Source organism: Cherax quadricarinatus, chromosome 1 (genome assembly GCF_038502225.1).
Source record: "Cherax quadricarinatus isolate ZL_2023a chromosome 1, ASM3850222v1, whole genome shotgun sequence".
NCBI lineage: Eukaryota > Metazoa > Arthropoda > Malacostraca > Decapoda > Parastacidae > Cherax > Cherax quadricarinatus.
Window position 1 is genome coordinate 70,135,803 of NC_091292.1, and position 14,428 is coordinate 70,150,230.

At 43.8% G+C, this 14,428-nt stretch overlaps 1 protein-coding gene across 1 annotated transcript in view; it reads right to left on the reverse strand.

Moving 5' to 3' along the window:
* DNAlig3 (DNA ligase 3) overlaps positions 1–14,428 on the reverse strand; it is a gene marked incomplete in the record, with an annotated part of 346,401 nt that overhangs the window by 321,426 nt on the left and 10,547 nt on the right. Inside the window, 2 exon segments of the mRNA XM_070082655.1 lie at positions 9,166–9,351; positions 9,841–10,047. Coding sequence (XP_069938756.1) covers positions 9,166–9,351; positions 9,841–10,047 — 393 coding nt within the window.

Here is a 14,428-nt window from a genome sequence, read left to right on the forward strand (position 1 = left end):
TTATTTCTCATGGGGAAAATTAATTCGTCTAACGATAAATTCGGCTAAGGACAAGCTCTGTGAAACAGATTAATATCGCTGGTCGAGGGTCCACTGTATACAGTTTGTGGTAAACCTGTAGTTAGCAGCGGTCACAACATGCACAATGAAAATCATTCCTCCAGTAATCTTCATCTACATTACCCACCGGTGCTCAAACATGCAAGTTATACTTTGTGTATCAAACTGAATGCATATTACTCTATTTAATATTTTTCCAGCAGTCCTTTTCATAAGCTAGTCCAAAATCACCCAGTGAGCTTAATCCGGTTTTGCCGGGATTCGTCCAATGATCGGATTCAAACGGATACATTGATAACAAGGCATCCTCTGACTGGTTTCATTAACTGACGGGGCTTCACGTTCCCTCATCAAGCACAGAAGTGCTGAATTCTACAAATGATGTAGTGGAAATTCTAGGCATTAAAGTTGAAAATAGGAATTTGGTAATTATCCTAGTATACAAACCACCATCGGCAACTACTGAGGAATTTACAGATCAGTTAAGTGAGATAGATAGCTATCTGGATAGGCTAGAAAATCCTACATCAAATATTTTACTCCTTGGAGATTTTAATCTCCGTCATGTAAAATGGAAGATGGCGCAACGTAATGTTATACCAGAAATATCCCCGGGAAGCACCTTGGCTCAACAGGTACATACCAGGGAAATAATGACGTTTTGTGAAAGTACTCTTTAAACCAACAGGTAATTGATCCCACTAGAAATGAAAATACCATGGATTTGAGGTGAGAGAGAGAGAGAGAGGAGAGAGAGAGAGGAGAGAGAGAGAGGAGAGAGAGGAGAGAGGAGAGAGAGAGGAGAGAGAGGAGAGAGAGAGGAGAGAGAGAGGAGAGAGAGAGGAGAGGAGAGAGAGGAGAGAGAGAGAGGAGAGAGAGGAGAGAGGAGAGAGGAGAGGAGAGAGAGAGAGGAGAGAGAGAGAGGAGAGAGAGGAGAGAGAGAGGAGAGAGAGAGGAGAGAGAGAGGAGAGAGAGAGGAGACAGACTGACAGAGTTCAAAACACTACCTTTGGAATTCTAACACAATTCCTCTGACCACCACAGAGGGAACAAATCCTCTTCCCAGCAACGTGGGAAGCCTTGGATCTGTTAATTCTCCTACACCTGACATCTCTGCTTCAGCCACTGCCAGTCTACTTGACAGTGCACATACCATCTCTGATCCTACACCTGTCAGCACACCTGCCGATACTATTCTAGAATCTGGTAGTAGTGCTTCGACAGCAAGCTCTGAGCCAGGAGTTTCTCCACCAGAGAACGGTGCAGTTAGTGATCAGGGAACTATCACTGCACCTGATCACCTGCTGCGCCGAAGTACGAACAGCAGGGACACATCTGTCAGAACTGGTAGAGGGCGGGGTAGAGGACGTGGAGGAGGACGTGGTGGAGGAAGACATCTACAGCCGTCTCACCCTCCACTAACACAGTTCCAGCGGCAGAATCCGAGGACAAATCTGCGAAACACAGGAGGTACAACAAATCCTAGTCCACCCTCCCAGGCACCTAGGCTGTGCTCTCGCTGTCACCGGAAGGGCACTCTGCCAACAACTGCCTCAAGCGAGATACCAGGTGTAACTACTGCTACAAGAAAGGACATAAGGAGGACCAGTGTCGGAAGAAAAGGAACTTGACAGACCAGGGCCACCTGTTTAGAGACCTGTTCTCAGAACAAACCAGCAGGATCTCTGAATTGGTAAACACTCTCCCACGTCACTCACTCAGCTACTCCTATCCCAGCCCAGCAGGTGGGATTGGGCCTTCTCTAAGACCACAGACCTACATCCCTGCAGCTGCCTCAGTACCCCTACCTCTCTCAAGGGCAGGCACTTACATTCCCTACACTACCACCACCTCAAGCTGACCACTTCATCATGAGGAGCCAGTCTATCAGCATCCTGTCGGCCAACATTAGAGGTTTCATTACTAATGTTGGAGAGCTCACATAGCTTTGTGAACACTCGGACGTCCCGACATGATAGCTGTTGTTGAAACATTTTTGGATGACAGGACTCCAGAAAATTTTGCAAGAATTGCTAGGCTACACCTCATGGATGAGAAGAGACAGGCAGGGCAAGGAGGATGGTGTTGCTGTGTCTTCTCTAAAGTGTTCATGCCCAGCACATAGATGTTGCCACCCCTACACATCTTGAAATGATGTTCTTCAAGCTCTGTATAAACACTAGTACCTCTGTACTAGCATGTGCAATGTACAGACCTCAGTGGCAACATGCAGACCCTATCAACTTCCTAATGGAAAATATTGACTCCCTTCTGCTACAACACAACTGTCAACATATTATAATTGTTGGTGACCTCAACCAGCACCTTATACAGAGGGACTTTGATGACCTTCTTGCAGTGTTTGACATGAGAAACTTTGTTGATTTCCCTACTCATATCTCTGGCTCCTCCCTTGACCCAGTAGTGAGTGATCTGGCAGAAGGCATAGTCACTTGTCAACCCCTAGGTACGTTGGATCGTCTGACCACAAGGCTGTTTTTACCACACCCTTAAGATCCCAACAGAGCGAGGTGAGAGTCTACGCACAACCTGGCTATGGGAAGAGGTAATTGGCCAGCCCTTTGCTCTGCTCGCCACCACCGACTGGAATGCTCTTCTCCAGGGGGATGTTGACAACCAAGTGAAAGCCTTCACTGGACACATCCTTAATCTGCAACAAGAACACATTCCTCACCGGCAATATGTGACCAAAGCCTACAGATCAGCCTTGGTTTGGCTTTTCGTTGTAGAGAGGCTGCTACTGCTAAGTACAAAGCATGGCAGAAGGTATAAGAGACATCCTACCACCTATAACAGGAACTTGCACATACAAGCCTGTAGGCATATGGGTGATGTTCAAAAGTGGGCCATTGCTAAATGGGAGTTGGACACTAAAGAAAGTTAGCATCAGGTAGGGTAGGCTCCAAAACCTGGTGGTCCCTGGTCAAGGACAGACAAGGTTATCTGCCTGATGAACTTATTCCACCTCTAAATCGACAGGATGGGACCACCTCTACTAGTAGTCAAGAAAGCGGACCTCTTTGCTGAACACTTTGCTGCAAAATGCAAGTTCCTGATCCAGCAAGGGACCCTCCTTGGCTAGCTGCAAGAACTGTGTCAAAACTGTCAGGGTGACAATAAGGCAGGAGGAGGTGCATTTCCTTCTTAAATCACTTGACCAAGAAAGGCTGTGGGCCCAGACAAGTTGAGCCCAAGATTGTTGAGAAGATGTGCAGACCAGCTAGCAGCACCTCTAACTCGCATCTTTCAGCACTGCCTAGTACAGTGCAAATGGCCCTCTCCATGGAAAGAGGCAAATGTAGTCCCTGTTCACAAAAAGAAGAGCAGAGCAGAAATCAGCAACTACAGACCAGTGTCACTCCTGTCAATCACTGGTAAGATCCTTGAGACAATAATCTCAAGACAAATGACAGATTTTTTTGACTACCACTCACTACTTTGTGATCGTCAATATGGCTTCAGGAAAGGTTACTCTGCTGCTGATCTGTTGTTAAACCTCTCCACTAAGTGGCACCAGTCACTCGAAGAATCAAAAGTCAGCTGTGTGGTAGCACTGGACATTGCTGGCGCTTTCGACCGGGTGTGGCACCAGGGCCTCTTAGCAAAACTTCAAGCACTGGGAATTGCAGGCTCTACGCTATGTCTCCTCAGTGATTACCTTCATGGTAGATCTCTAAGTGTAGTCCTCAATAGGAGCGGAATCAGCAAGACATCCTATTAGGGGCAAGCGTTCCCACAAGGAAGTGTGCTGGGTCCACTGTTATGGAATGTCTACTTCAACGACCTTCTTCATCTCATCCCAGAATCACATGCATATACAGGCGACTGTACACTGACATTCACTTATCCAAGAGAAGAAATGCCAGCTGCTCTAAGCTACATCAATCACCAGCTGAGAGCTATATCAGCTTGGGGAAATAGATGGCAAGTAACATTTGCACCTGAGAAAGCAAATGATGATCGTCTCTAGGCACCATGATGGTAATGCTGGTGCAGTATAGGATGAATGGGAGGATGTTGGCACCTGGAGAAGTTGATATCCTTGGAGGGGTGAAATTTGACTCCAAACTAACCATGAAGAACCATGTTGTAAATCTTGCAAACAAGGCAGCCAGGAAGCTTACAGCACTTCGCGTATCTCGCATCTGCTTGACAGTAGGGGTTGCAAGATACTGTACGAGCACAAATGCGCTCACACCTTAGTATGCTCCACTTTCTTGGTTTGCCTGTCCCCCTCTCATCTGCGACTGCTTGACAGAGTAGAGAACAGAGCAAGACGTCTCATCTCTCGCCTGGACCCATCCTGGATGGATCTGTCATTTCAGCAGAGCCTTCAACATAGGAGGATGTGGGTGGCCTTACTGTTATGTACAAGGCCAATATTGTCAAAATACCACACTTGGATCCCACTTCGAGGACAGCGAAACAAGCTTTTATGCCACAAGGCGGGCAGAAAGCAGCAACCTTCCTCTGGCTGTACCCTTCTCCAGAACATCACTCCATCTGAGATCATACATACCCAGGATGACTCAGTATGGAACACATTAGTTCAGCATAATGATGTCAACGAGATAACGTCAGTTGATCAAATGAAAATGCTGGCCCACAGATGGCTCCAACTTCATCCTGTTCCCTACTTGTATGTCTCATAACAATAAAAAATGCTTTCAAATGAGCTGATGTAGGTAACAGCTCTTAGGCTTGTCAATAAAGTTAGGAATCCTTAACCTGTAAATAGCTTGTCAATAAAGCTAGGGATCCTTAACCTTGTCAAACCATGTGTAGAGGGAGAGAGGAAGAGAGAGGAGAGGAGGAGAGAGAGGAGGAGAGGACAGAAAGGAGAGAGGAGAGAGGAGAGAGAGAGAGAGAGAGGAGGGAGAGAGAGAGAGAGGAGGGAGAGAGAGAGAGAGGAGGGAGAGAGAGAGAGAGAGGAGGGAGAGAGAGAGAGAGAGAGGAGAGAGAGAGAGAGAGAGAGAGAGAGAGAGAGAGAGAGAGAGATCTGTCATTTCAGCAGAGCCTTCAACATAGGAGGGATGTGGGTGGCCTTACTGTATGTACAAGGCCAATATTGGCAAATACCACACTTGGATCCACTTCCGCCGAGGACAGCGTGAAACAAGCTTTTATGCCACAAGGCGGGCGAAAGCAGCAACTTCACTCTGGCTGTACCCTTCTCCAGAACATCACTCCATCTGAGATCATACATACCCAGGATGACTCAGTATGGAACACATTCGTACAGCATAATGATGTCACGAGATAACGTCAGTTGATCAAATGAAAATGCTGGCCCACAGATGGCTCCAACTTCATCCTGTTCCCTACTGGTATGTCTCATAACAATAAAAATGCTTTCAAATGAGCTGATGTAGGTAACAGCTCTTAGCTTGCCAATAAAGTTAGGAATCTTTAACCTGTAAATAGCTGTCAATAAAGCTAGGGATCCTTAACCTTGTCAAACCCTGTGTAGAGAGGAGAGAGGAGAGAGAGAGGAGAGAGAGGAGAGAGAGAGAGAGAGAGAGGAGAGGTGAGAGAGAGAGAGAGGGAGGAGAGAGAGAGAGAGAGGAGAGAGAGGAGAGAGAGAGAGAGAGAGAGAGAGAGAGAGAGAGAGAGAGAGAGAGGGAGAGGAGAGAGAGAGAGAGAGAGAGAGAGAGAGGAGAGGAGAGAGAGAGAGAGGAGAGAGAGAGAGAGAGGAGAGAGAGAGAGAGAGAGAGAGAGAGAGAGAGAGGGAGAGAGAGGAGAGAGAGGAGAGAGAGAGAGAGAGAGAGTGAGAGAGAGAGAGAGAGAGAGAGAGAGAGAGAGAGAGAGAGAGAGAGAGAGAGAGAGAGAGAGAGAGAGAGAGAGAGAGAGAGAGAGAGAGAGAGAGAGTGTGTGTGTGTTTGACACGAGAAACTTTGTTGATTTCCCTACTCATATCTCTGGCTCCTCCCCCTTGACCCAATAGTGAGTGATCTGACAGAAGGCATAGTCGCTTGTCAAGCCCCTCGCTCGTTGGATCGTCTGACCAAAAGGCTGTTTTTATGACACCAAGATCCCAACAGAGCGAGGAGAGTCCACCGCACAACCTGGCTATGGGAAAGAAGTAATTGGCCAGCCCTTTGCTCTGAGCTCGCCACCACCGATTGGAATGCTCTTCTCCAAGGGGATGTTGACAACCAAGTGAAAGCCTTCACTGGACACATCCTTAATCTACAACAAGAACACATTCCTCACCAGCAATATGTAGTCCAAGCCTACAGATCAGCCTTGGTATGGCTTTCGTTAGTCGAGAGAGCTGCTACTGCTAAGTACAAAGCATGGTGAAGGTATAAGAGACATCTTACCTACAGCAGGAACTTGCACTGCATGAAGCCTGTAGGCATATGGGTGACGTTCAAAAGTGGGCCATTGCTAAATGGGAGGTGGACACTAAAAGAAAGCTAGCATCAGGTAGGGTACGCTCCAAAACCTGGTGGTCCCTGGTCAAAGACAGACAAGGTTATCTGCCTGATGAGCTCATTCCACCTCTAAATCGAAAGGATGGGACCACCTCTACTAGTAGTCAAGAGAAGGCAGACCTCTTTGCTGAACACTTTGCTACCAAAATGCAAGTTCCTGATCCAGCAAGGGACCCTCCTTGGCTAGCTGCAAGAACTGTGTCAAAACTGTCAGTGGTGACAATGAGGCAGGAGGAGGTGCATTTCCTTCTTAAATCGCTTGACCAAGAAAAGGCTGTGGGCCCAGACAAGTTGAGCCCAAGATTGCTGAGAAGATGTGCAGACCAGCTAGCAGCACGTCTAACTTGCATCTTTCAGCACTGCCTAGTACAGTGTAAATGGCCCTCTCTATGGAAAGAGGCAAATATAGTCCCTGTTCACAAAAAGAAGAGCAGAGCAGAAATCAGCAACTACAGACCAGTGTCACTCCTGTCAATCACTGGTAAGATCCTTGAGACAATAATTTCGAGACAAATGACAGTTTTTTGACTTCCACTCACTACTTTGTGATCGTCAATATGGCTTCAGGAAAGGTTACTCTGCTGCTGATCTGTTGTTAAACCTCTCCACTAAGTGGCACCAGTCACTGGATGAATCCAAAGTCAGCTGTGTGGTAGCACTGGACATTGCTGGTGCTTTCGACCGGGTGTGGCACCAGGGCCTCTTAGCAAAACTTCAAGCACTGGGAATTGCAGGCTCTACGCTATGTCTCCTTGGTGATTACCTTCATGGTAGATCTCTAACTGTAGTTCTCAATGGAACAGAATCAGCAAGACATCCTACTGGGGCAAGTGTCCACAAGGAAGCGTGCTGGGACCATTGTTATGAAATGTCTACTTCAACGACCTTCTTCATCTCATCCCAGAATCCCATACATATGCAGATGACTGTACACTGACATTCACTTATCCAAGAGAAGAAATGCCAGCTGCTCTATGCTACATCAATCACCAGCTAAGAGCTATATCAGCTTGGGGAAATAGATGGCAAGTAACATTTGCACCTGATAAAACGCAAATGATGATGGTCTCTAGGCACCATGATGGTAATGCTGGTGCAGTAGTAAGGATGAATGGGAGGGTGTTGGCACCTGGAGAAGAAGTTGATATCCTTGGGGTGAAATTTGACTCCAAACTAACCATGAAGAACCATGTTGTAAATCTTGCAAACAAGGCAGCCAGGAAGCTTACAGCACTTCACCGTATCTCTCATCTACTTGACAGTAGGGGTTGCAAGATTCTGTACGAGGCACAAGTACGCTCGCACCTCGAGTATGCTGCACTTTCTCGGTTTGCCTGCCCCCCCCCCCCCTCTCATCTGCGACAGCTTGACAGAGTAGAGAACAGAGCAAGACGTCTCATCTCTCGCCTGGACCCATCCTGGATACATCTGTCATTTCAGCAGAGCCTTCAACATAGGAGGGATGTGGGTGGCCTTACTGTTATGTACAAGGCCATTATTGTCAAAATACCACACTTAGATCCACTTCGAGGACAGTGTGAAACAAGCTTTTATGCCACAAGACGGGCAGAAAGCAGCAACTTCACTCTGGCTGTACCCTTCTCCAGAACATCACTCCATCTGAAACCATACATACCCAGGATGACTCGAGTATGGAACACATTCGTACAGCATAATGATGTCAACGAGATAAAGCCAGTTGATCAAATGAAAATGCTGGCCCACAGATGGCTCCAACTTCATCCTGTTCCCTACTTGTATGTCTCATAACAATAAAAAATGCTTTCAAATGAGCTGATGTAGGTAACAGCTCTTAGCTTGCCAATAAAGTTAGGAATCCTTAACCTGTAAATAGCTTGTCAATAAAGCTAGGGATCCTTAACCTTGTCCAAACCCAGTGTAGAGAGAGAGAGAGAGAGAGAGAGCACACTGCAGACACAGCTGAGAATGGTGGTGTGACTAACTACCTCAAACAATTGATTTATCTACCTACCATTTACTAGTTACAAATAAGATTCAAAATATGCACCCTAATTTGTACTGAGGAAATGCATGACTGTACTATACTGTACTCTCAATGCCCTCATCCCTGCCACCAAAATTAAGTGCTCACAGTGAATATATCTGATAATTTGCTGCCAATTTCAAGATATTTCTGGTCCTGAAACCAACTAAAATCATCTCTATGGCAGTAGTATGTCTGTTTCTTGGTTTCAAACGATACCAAGAAAAAGTAAGTAAAACCATAGAAAACACCTCAAAGTCGCTATTTTAAACCAAACACAATGCTGAGTTTTGCTTTTCCCATCATGCACTGCAAGAGGAAGCATTTTTTTATACCCATTCTCTCAATAACTAGGACAACATTTACCACTGGCAGCTTATCTGAGTGAGCTGAGCTCATAACTCTGCTGTCAATAATGTAGATCTACATGACAGACAGTGAAAGGGTTAACATTCATCTTCATCCACAGTAGATGGGATAATTTTCCAAATGGTCACTCTGAAGCAAAAGTATGAAAATAAATATGATAACCTTTTTCACTGAGTTGTTATAAATATGATGACCTTTTCACTGAGTTGTTACAAATATCTCACACACTTCTGTCATCAACTAAACATGCTGAACAGTATGCAGAGCACTAACTTGATGTTTCTGGTCGACTGGGCTTCACAGTCTTTGGAGTTCCTGTATATTTTGAAGTTTGTGGAGGAGCTTTCTTTTGTGGAGTTTCTTTCTTGGGTGTAGCTTTCTTAGGGGTAGTATTATTCTGAAGATTTGGGGTTTGTTTCTTAGGTGTGGCTTTCTTAGGGGTGATATTGTTTTGAAGATCTGAAATAAGGACACATTTTATTCAGGGTCTGTTGTATATTGCATGTAATTCAAATTCACTAAAATATATCAGGATATGGGAGCATTAAAAATGTTCAATTTTCAAGCCAATGTAGTGCAAAAATGCATCGTTTAATAATTATCTACAAAGGTTCCAAACTATTTCTACCTACACACTCAATTTTCCTGATAAAAACTAAAAATGTTTCTAACATATTTTTTTTAACACGCCACCCATCATCTACCAAGGAAGGGTGACCTGAAAAAGAAGAAAGACTTTCATAAAGTTCTTTTTACATTTAGTAATTTATACAGGAGAAGGGGTTATTAGCCCCTTGCCCCAGGCATTTTAGCCACCTCTTATGACATGCATGGCTTACAGAGGAAGAATTCTTCTCCACTTCCCCATGAAGTTAATGTATTTATATTCCTACTAAACTAAAAGCCTGAAAATGACTCAATTAGGAAGCACAATAAAATCTCACCAACCATCAATTAAAGCACGTATCTTTTTCTTGTCCTCTTCTTCAAGGTTTTCCCAGCCATCAATATCTTCCACAGGATCTTCTATCTTCTTAGTAGTGGCTCGGGCACGCTTGAACATGTCAAATATGCAATCAACATGATGCCACTGCTTCATTTCTCCTCCAGATTCAGAAAATGGGTTTGGAACAATCTTGCCAATCCGAAGAACTCCTACAAAATATGACAGTAACAACGCAAGAAAATATCCACTACTTTATTATTTTATAATTGCTCCAATACCTAATGCAACAACTTTTAGAATTAATATTATCATATTATTAACCCTTTCGAACCAGAGTTTTTGACATACTAGTACACCTAAATTCTAGCACCCTCAAATCTAGCGAGAGAAAGCTGGTAGGCCTACATATGAAAGAATGGGTCTATGTGGTCAGTGTGCATGGTATAAAAAAAATCCTGCAGCACACAGTGTGTAATGAGAAAAAAAAACTTTGACCGTGTTTTTGGATTAAAACAGCGACTTTGCACTGCATTTTCGTATGGTATTTATTGCTGTATTCTAGTTTTCCTGGTCTCATTTTATAGAATGGAAGACATATTACAAAAATTGAGATGATTTTGACTGGTTTTTACAAAGAAAAGTACCTTGAAATTGAGCTCAAAGTAGCAGAAATGTTCGATTTTTACCAAAGTTCAAAAGTAAACAAATCATGCTATGCGTCCAATACACGTCAACTGGTGAGTCTAATATTCTTTCACAAGTGAGCTGATATTATTTATACCATTTCTACACCAATGCAATAGTCGGCATAACAGTAAATCTTCTATTTTTTTTGTGAGAATAAAAATTCAAAGTAGAAAGCAAAAGAATGTAAGAGGGGTATGGGGACATGACTTATGAACAGAGGAAATGCTATTTTAGTGCCAGGAATGTCTTTCTTGTTTATTCTGAACCCTATTCTGAAATTGGCATCTTTTGAAATTTGTGTGAAATTGGTAAAATTGCTAAATTCTGACCACTGTACTGGATAGTTGAAATCGGTAAATGGGTGTTTTCTTGTACTCATTCGATAGAAAAAATGGAGTTCTAGCGAAATAGTTATGACTGTTGTCGACAAGTACGCTGGAACTGGCCGAAAATAGGGCTCAAAGTGGACAAAATCGCTGATGTGTAAACATCGTCGAGACCGCTAACTTCGCGAGAGCATAATTCCGTAAGTTTTCCATCAAATTTCATACTTTTGGTGCCATTATGATCAGGAAAAGATTCTCTATCTTTTCGTAAGAAAAATAATTTTTTTTTTTTTTTAAATTTGGCCGACCCTGAGAACAAGTTTCTGAGAGGGTCTGTCGACCCTGAAAGGGTTAATGGTATACAATAACATCACATAATGACTAGTTTTATGAAAATATTCTTAAATCCTAAGAGAGAAGAGTATAAAAATATGTGTATTATTTTCAAGATCTATGTCAGAATATCAAGAATGGAAAATTGTGCACAAAAACTAGACATGCATTCATGTGTATATGCATGCAAATATGTACCCTGGGAACAACTGATCATAACCACAGTGAAGCAATATAAAGAAAGTACCTGCACCTCAATTAGGCCCGGTGGCCTGGTGGCTAAAGCTCCCGCTTCACACACGGAGGGCCCGGGTTCGATTCCCGGCGGGTGGAAACATTTCAACACGTTTCCTTACACCTGTTGTCCTGTTCACCTAGCAGCAAATAGGTACCTGGGTGTTAGTGGACTGGTGTGGGTCGCATCCTGGGGGACAAGATTGAGGACCCCAATGGAAATAAGTTAGACAGTCCTCGATGACGCACTGACTTTCTTGGGTTATCCTGGGTGGCTAACCCTCCGGGGTTAAAAATCTGAACAAAATCTTATCTTATCTCTTATCTCTAGGCTATGAGAAGATGCAGGTTTCAAACAAGAATCAAAAGGACCCCCAAATATGTAGATAATAGGACAAGACCAGATGGGTCCCATGTGGGTAATGCTGATTAAAATGAAATAATTCTTACTGGAATAAATCTTTAATGACTGATGCAAAGAATGAAACTGACAAAAAGCTATTTGGGCACAGGCTGTGCAGGTCCAAATCCTGTGAGATCTGAGGCAATAACTAGGGAGCACATCTGGTCACCTTTAAACTTTTTTAACCCTTTGACTGTTTTGGTCGTATATATACGTCTTACGAGCCACCGTGTTTGACGTATTTATACAGTGGACCCTCGACCAACGATGGCATTGATTAACGATAAATCTGACTAGCGATACATTTTAACGCAAAAATTTTGCCTCGACTAGCGCTTAAAAACCTGACCAGTGCTATTTGTTTCGTACCATACGCGTCCACTTTGGCCTGAGCGCGCCTCACTTGTCCCTTGGGTGCCAGTGTTTACAAGCCAGCCAGCCACCGCGGTCGCTTCCAAACATACAACTGGAACATTTCATATTATCACAGCCTTTTTAGTGATTGCACCTGCAAAATAAGTCACCATGGGCCCAAAGAAAGCTTCTAGTGCCAACCCTACAGCAAAAAGGGTGAGAATTACTATGGAGATGAAGAAAGAGATCATTGATAAATATGAAAATGGAGTGCGTATCTCTGAGCTGGTCAGGTTGCATAATAAACCCCAATCAACCATCGCTACTATTGTGGGCAAGAAAACGGCAATCAAGGAAGCTGTTCTTGCCAAAGGTGCAACTATGTTTTCGAAACTGAGATCGCAAGTGATAGATGTTGAGAAACTTTTATTGGTGTGGATAAACGAGAAACAGATAGCAGGAGACAGCATCTCTCAAGCGATCATATGTGAAAAGGCTAGGAAGTTGCATGACGATTTAATTAAAAAAATGCCAGATGTGAGTGAATTTAAGGCCAGCAAAAGTTGGTTTGAGAGATTTAAGAAGCGTAGTGGCATTCATAGTGTGATAAGGCATGGTGAGGCTGCCAGTTTGGACCACAAATCGGCTGAAAAATATGTGCAGGAATTCAAAGAGTATATAGACAGTGAAGGACTGAAACCTGAACAAGCGTTTAATTGTGACGAAACAGGCCTGTTTTGGAAGAAAATGCCAAGCAGGACCTACATTACTCAGGAGGAAAAGGCACTCCCAGGACATAAGCCTATGAAAGACAGGCTTACTCTGTTGATGTGTGCCAATGCTAGTGGTGATTGCAAAGTGAAGCCTTTATTGGTGTATCACTCTGAAACTTCCAGAGTGTTCAGGAAAAACAATGTCCTCAAAGCTAATTTGTGTGTGCTGTGGAGGGCAAACAGTAAGGCATGGGTCACTAGGGACTTTTTCTATGACTGGTTACATCATGCATTTGCCCCCAATGTGAAAAATTACCTAATTGAAAAGAAATTAGACCTTAAGTGCCTCCTGGTATTAGACAATGCTCCTGGTCATCCTTCAGACTTGGCAGAGCGACTTTCTAGGGACATGAGCTTCATTAAGGTGAAGTTTTTGCCTCCTAATACCACTCCTCTCCTGCAGCCCATGGACCAGCAGGTTATTTCCAATTTCAAGAAACTGTACACAAAAGCTATGTTTGAAAGGTGCTTTGTAGTGACCTCAGAAACTCAACTGACTCTAAGAGAGTTTTGGAAAGATCATTTTACCATCCTCAATTGTGTAAACATTATAGGTAAGGCTTGGGAGGAAGTGACTAAGAGGACATTGAACTCTGCTTGGAAAAAAGTGTGGCCAGAATGTGTAGAGAAAAGGGATTTTGAAGGGTTTGAGGCTAACCCTGAGAATCCTATGCCAGTTGAGGAATCCACTGTGGCATTGGGGAAGTCCTTGGGGTTGGAGGTTAGTGGGGAGGATGTGGAAGAGTTGGTGGTGGAGGACAGTGAAGAACTAACCACTGATGAGCTGCTAGATCATCTTCAACAGCAAGAGGGCACACCTGAGGAAACTGCTTCGGAGGAGGGGAGAGAGAAATTGAAGAAGTTGCCTACTTCTAAGATAAAGGAAATGTGTGCAAAGTGGCTTGAAGTGCAAACCTTTTTTGATGAAAATCACCCTGACACAGCTACTGCAAGCCGTGCTGGTGACTATTACACTGACAATGTTGTGAACCACTTTAGGAAAGTCATAAAGGAACGAGAGGTACAGGCCTCTATGGACAGATATGTTGTGCGACAGAAGTCCAGTGACTCTGAAGCTGGTCCTAGTGGCATTAAAAGAACAAGGGAAGTAACCCCAGAAAAAGACTTGCTGCCTCAAGTGCTAATGGAAGGGGATTCCCCTTCTAAACACTAACACCTCTCCCCTCCTCCCATCCCATCAATCATCACCAGATCTTCAATAAAGGTAAGTGTCATGTAACTGTGCATGTAATCTTCAGTTTGTGTGTATTAAAATTAATATTTCATGTGGTTAAAAAAATTTTTTTTTTCAATACTTTTGGGTGTCTTGCACGGATTAATTTGATTTCCATTATTTCTCATGGGAAAAATTAACTTGACTAACGATAATTCTGACTAACGATGAGCTCTCAGGAACGGATTAATATCGCTGATTAAGGGTCCACTGTACTCAAATTCCAGCGGCTTCAAATCAAGCAGG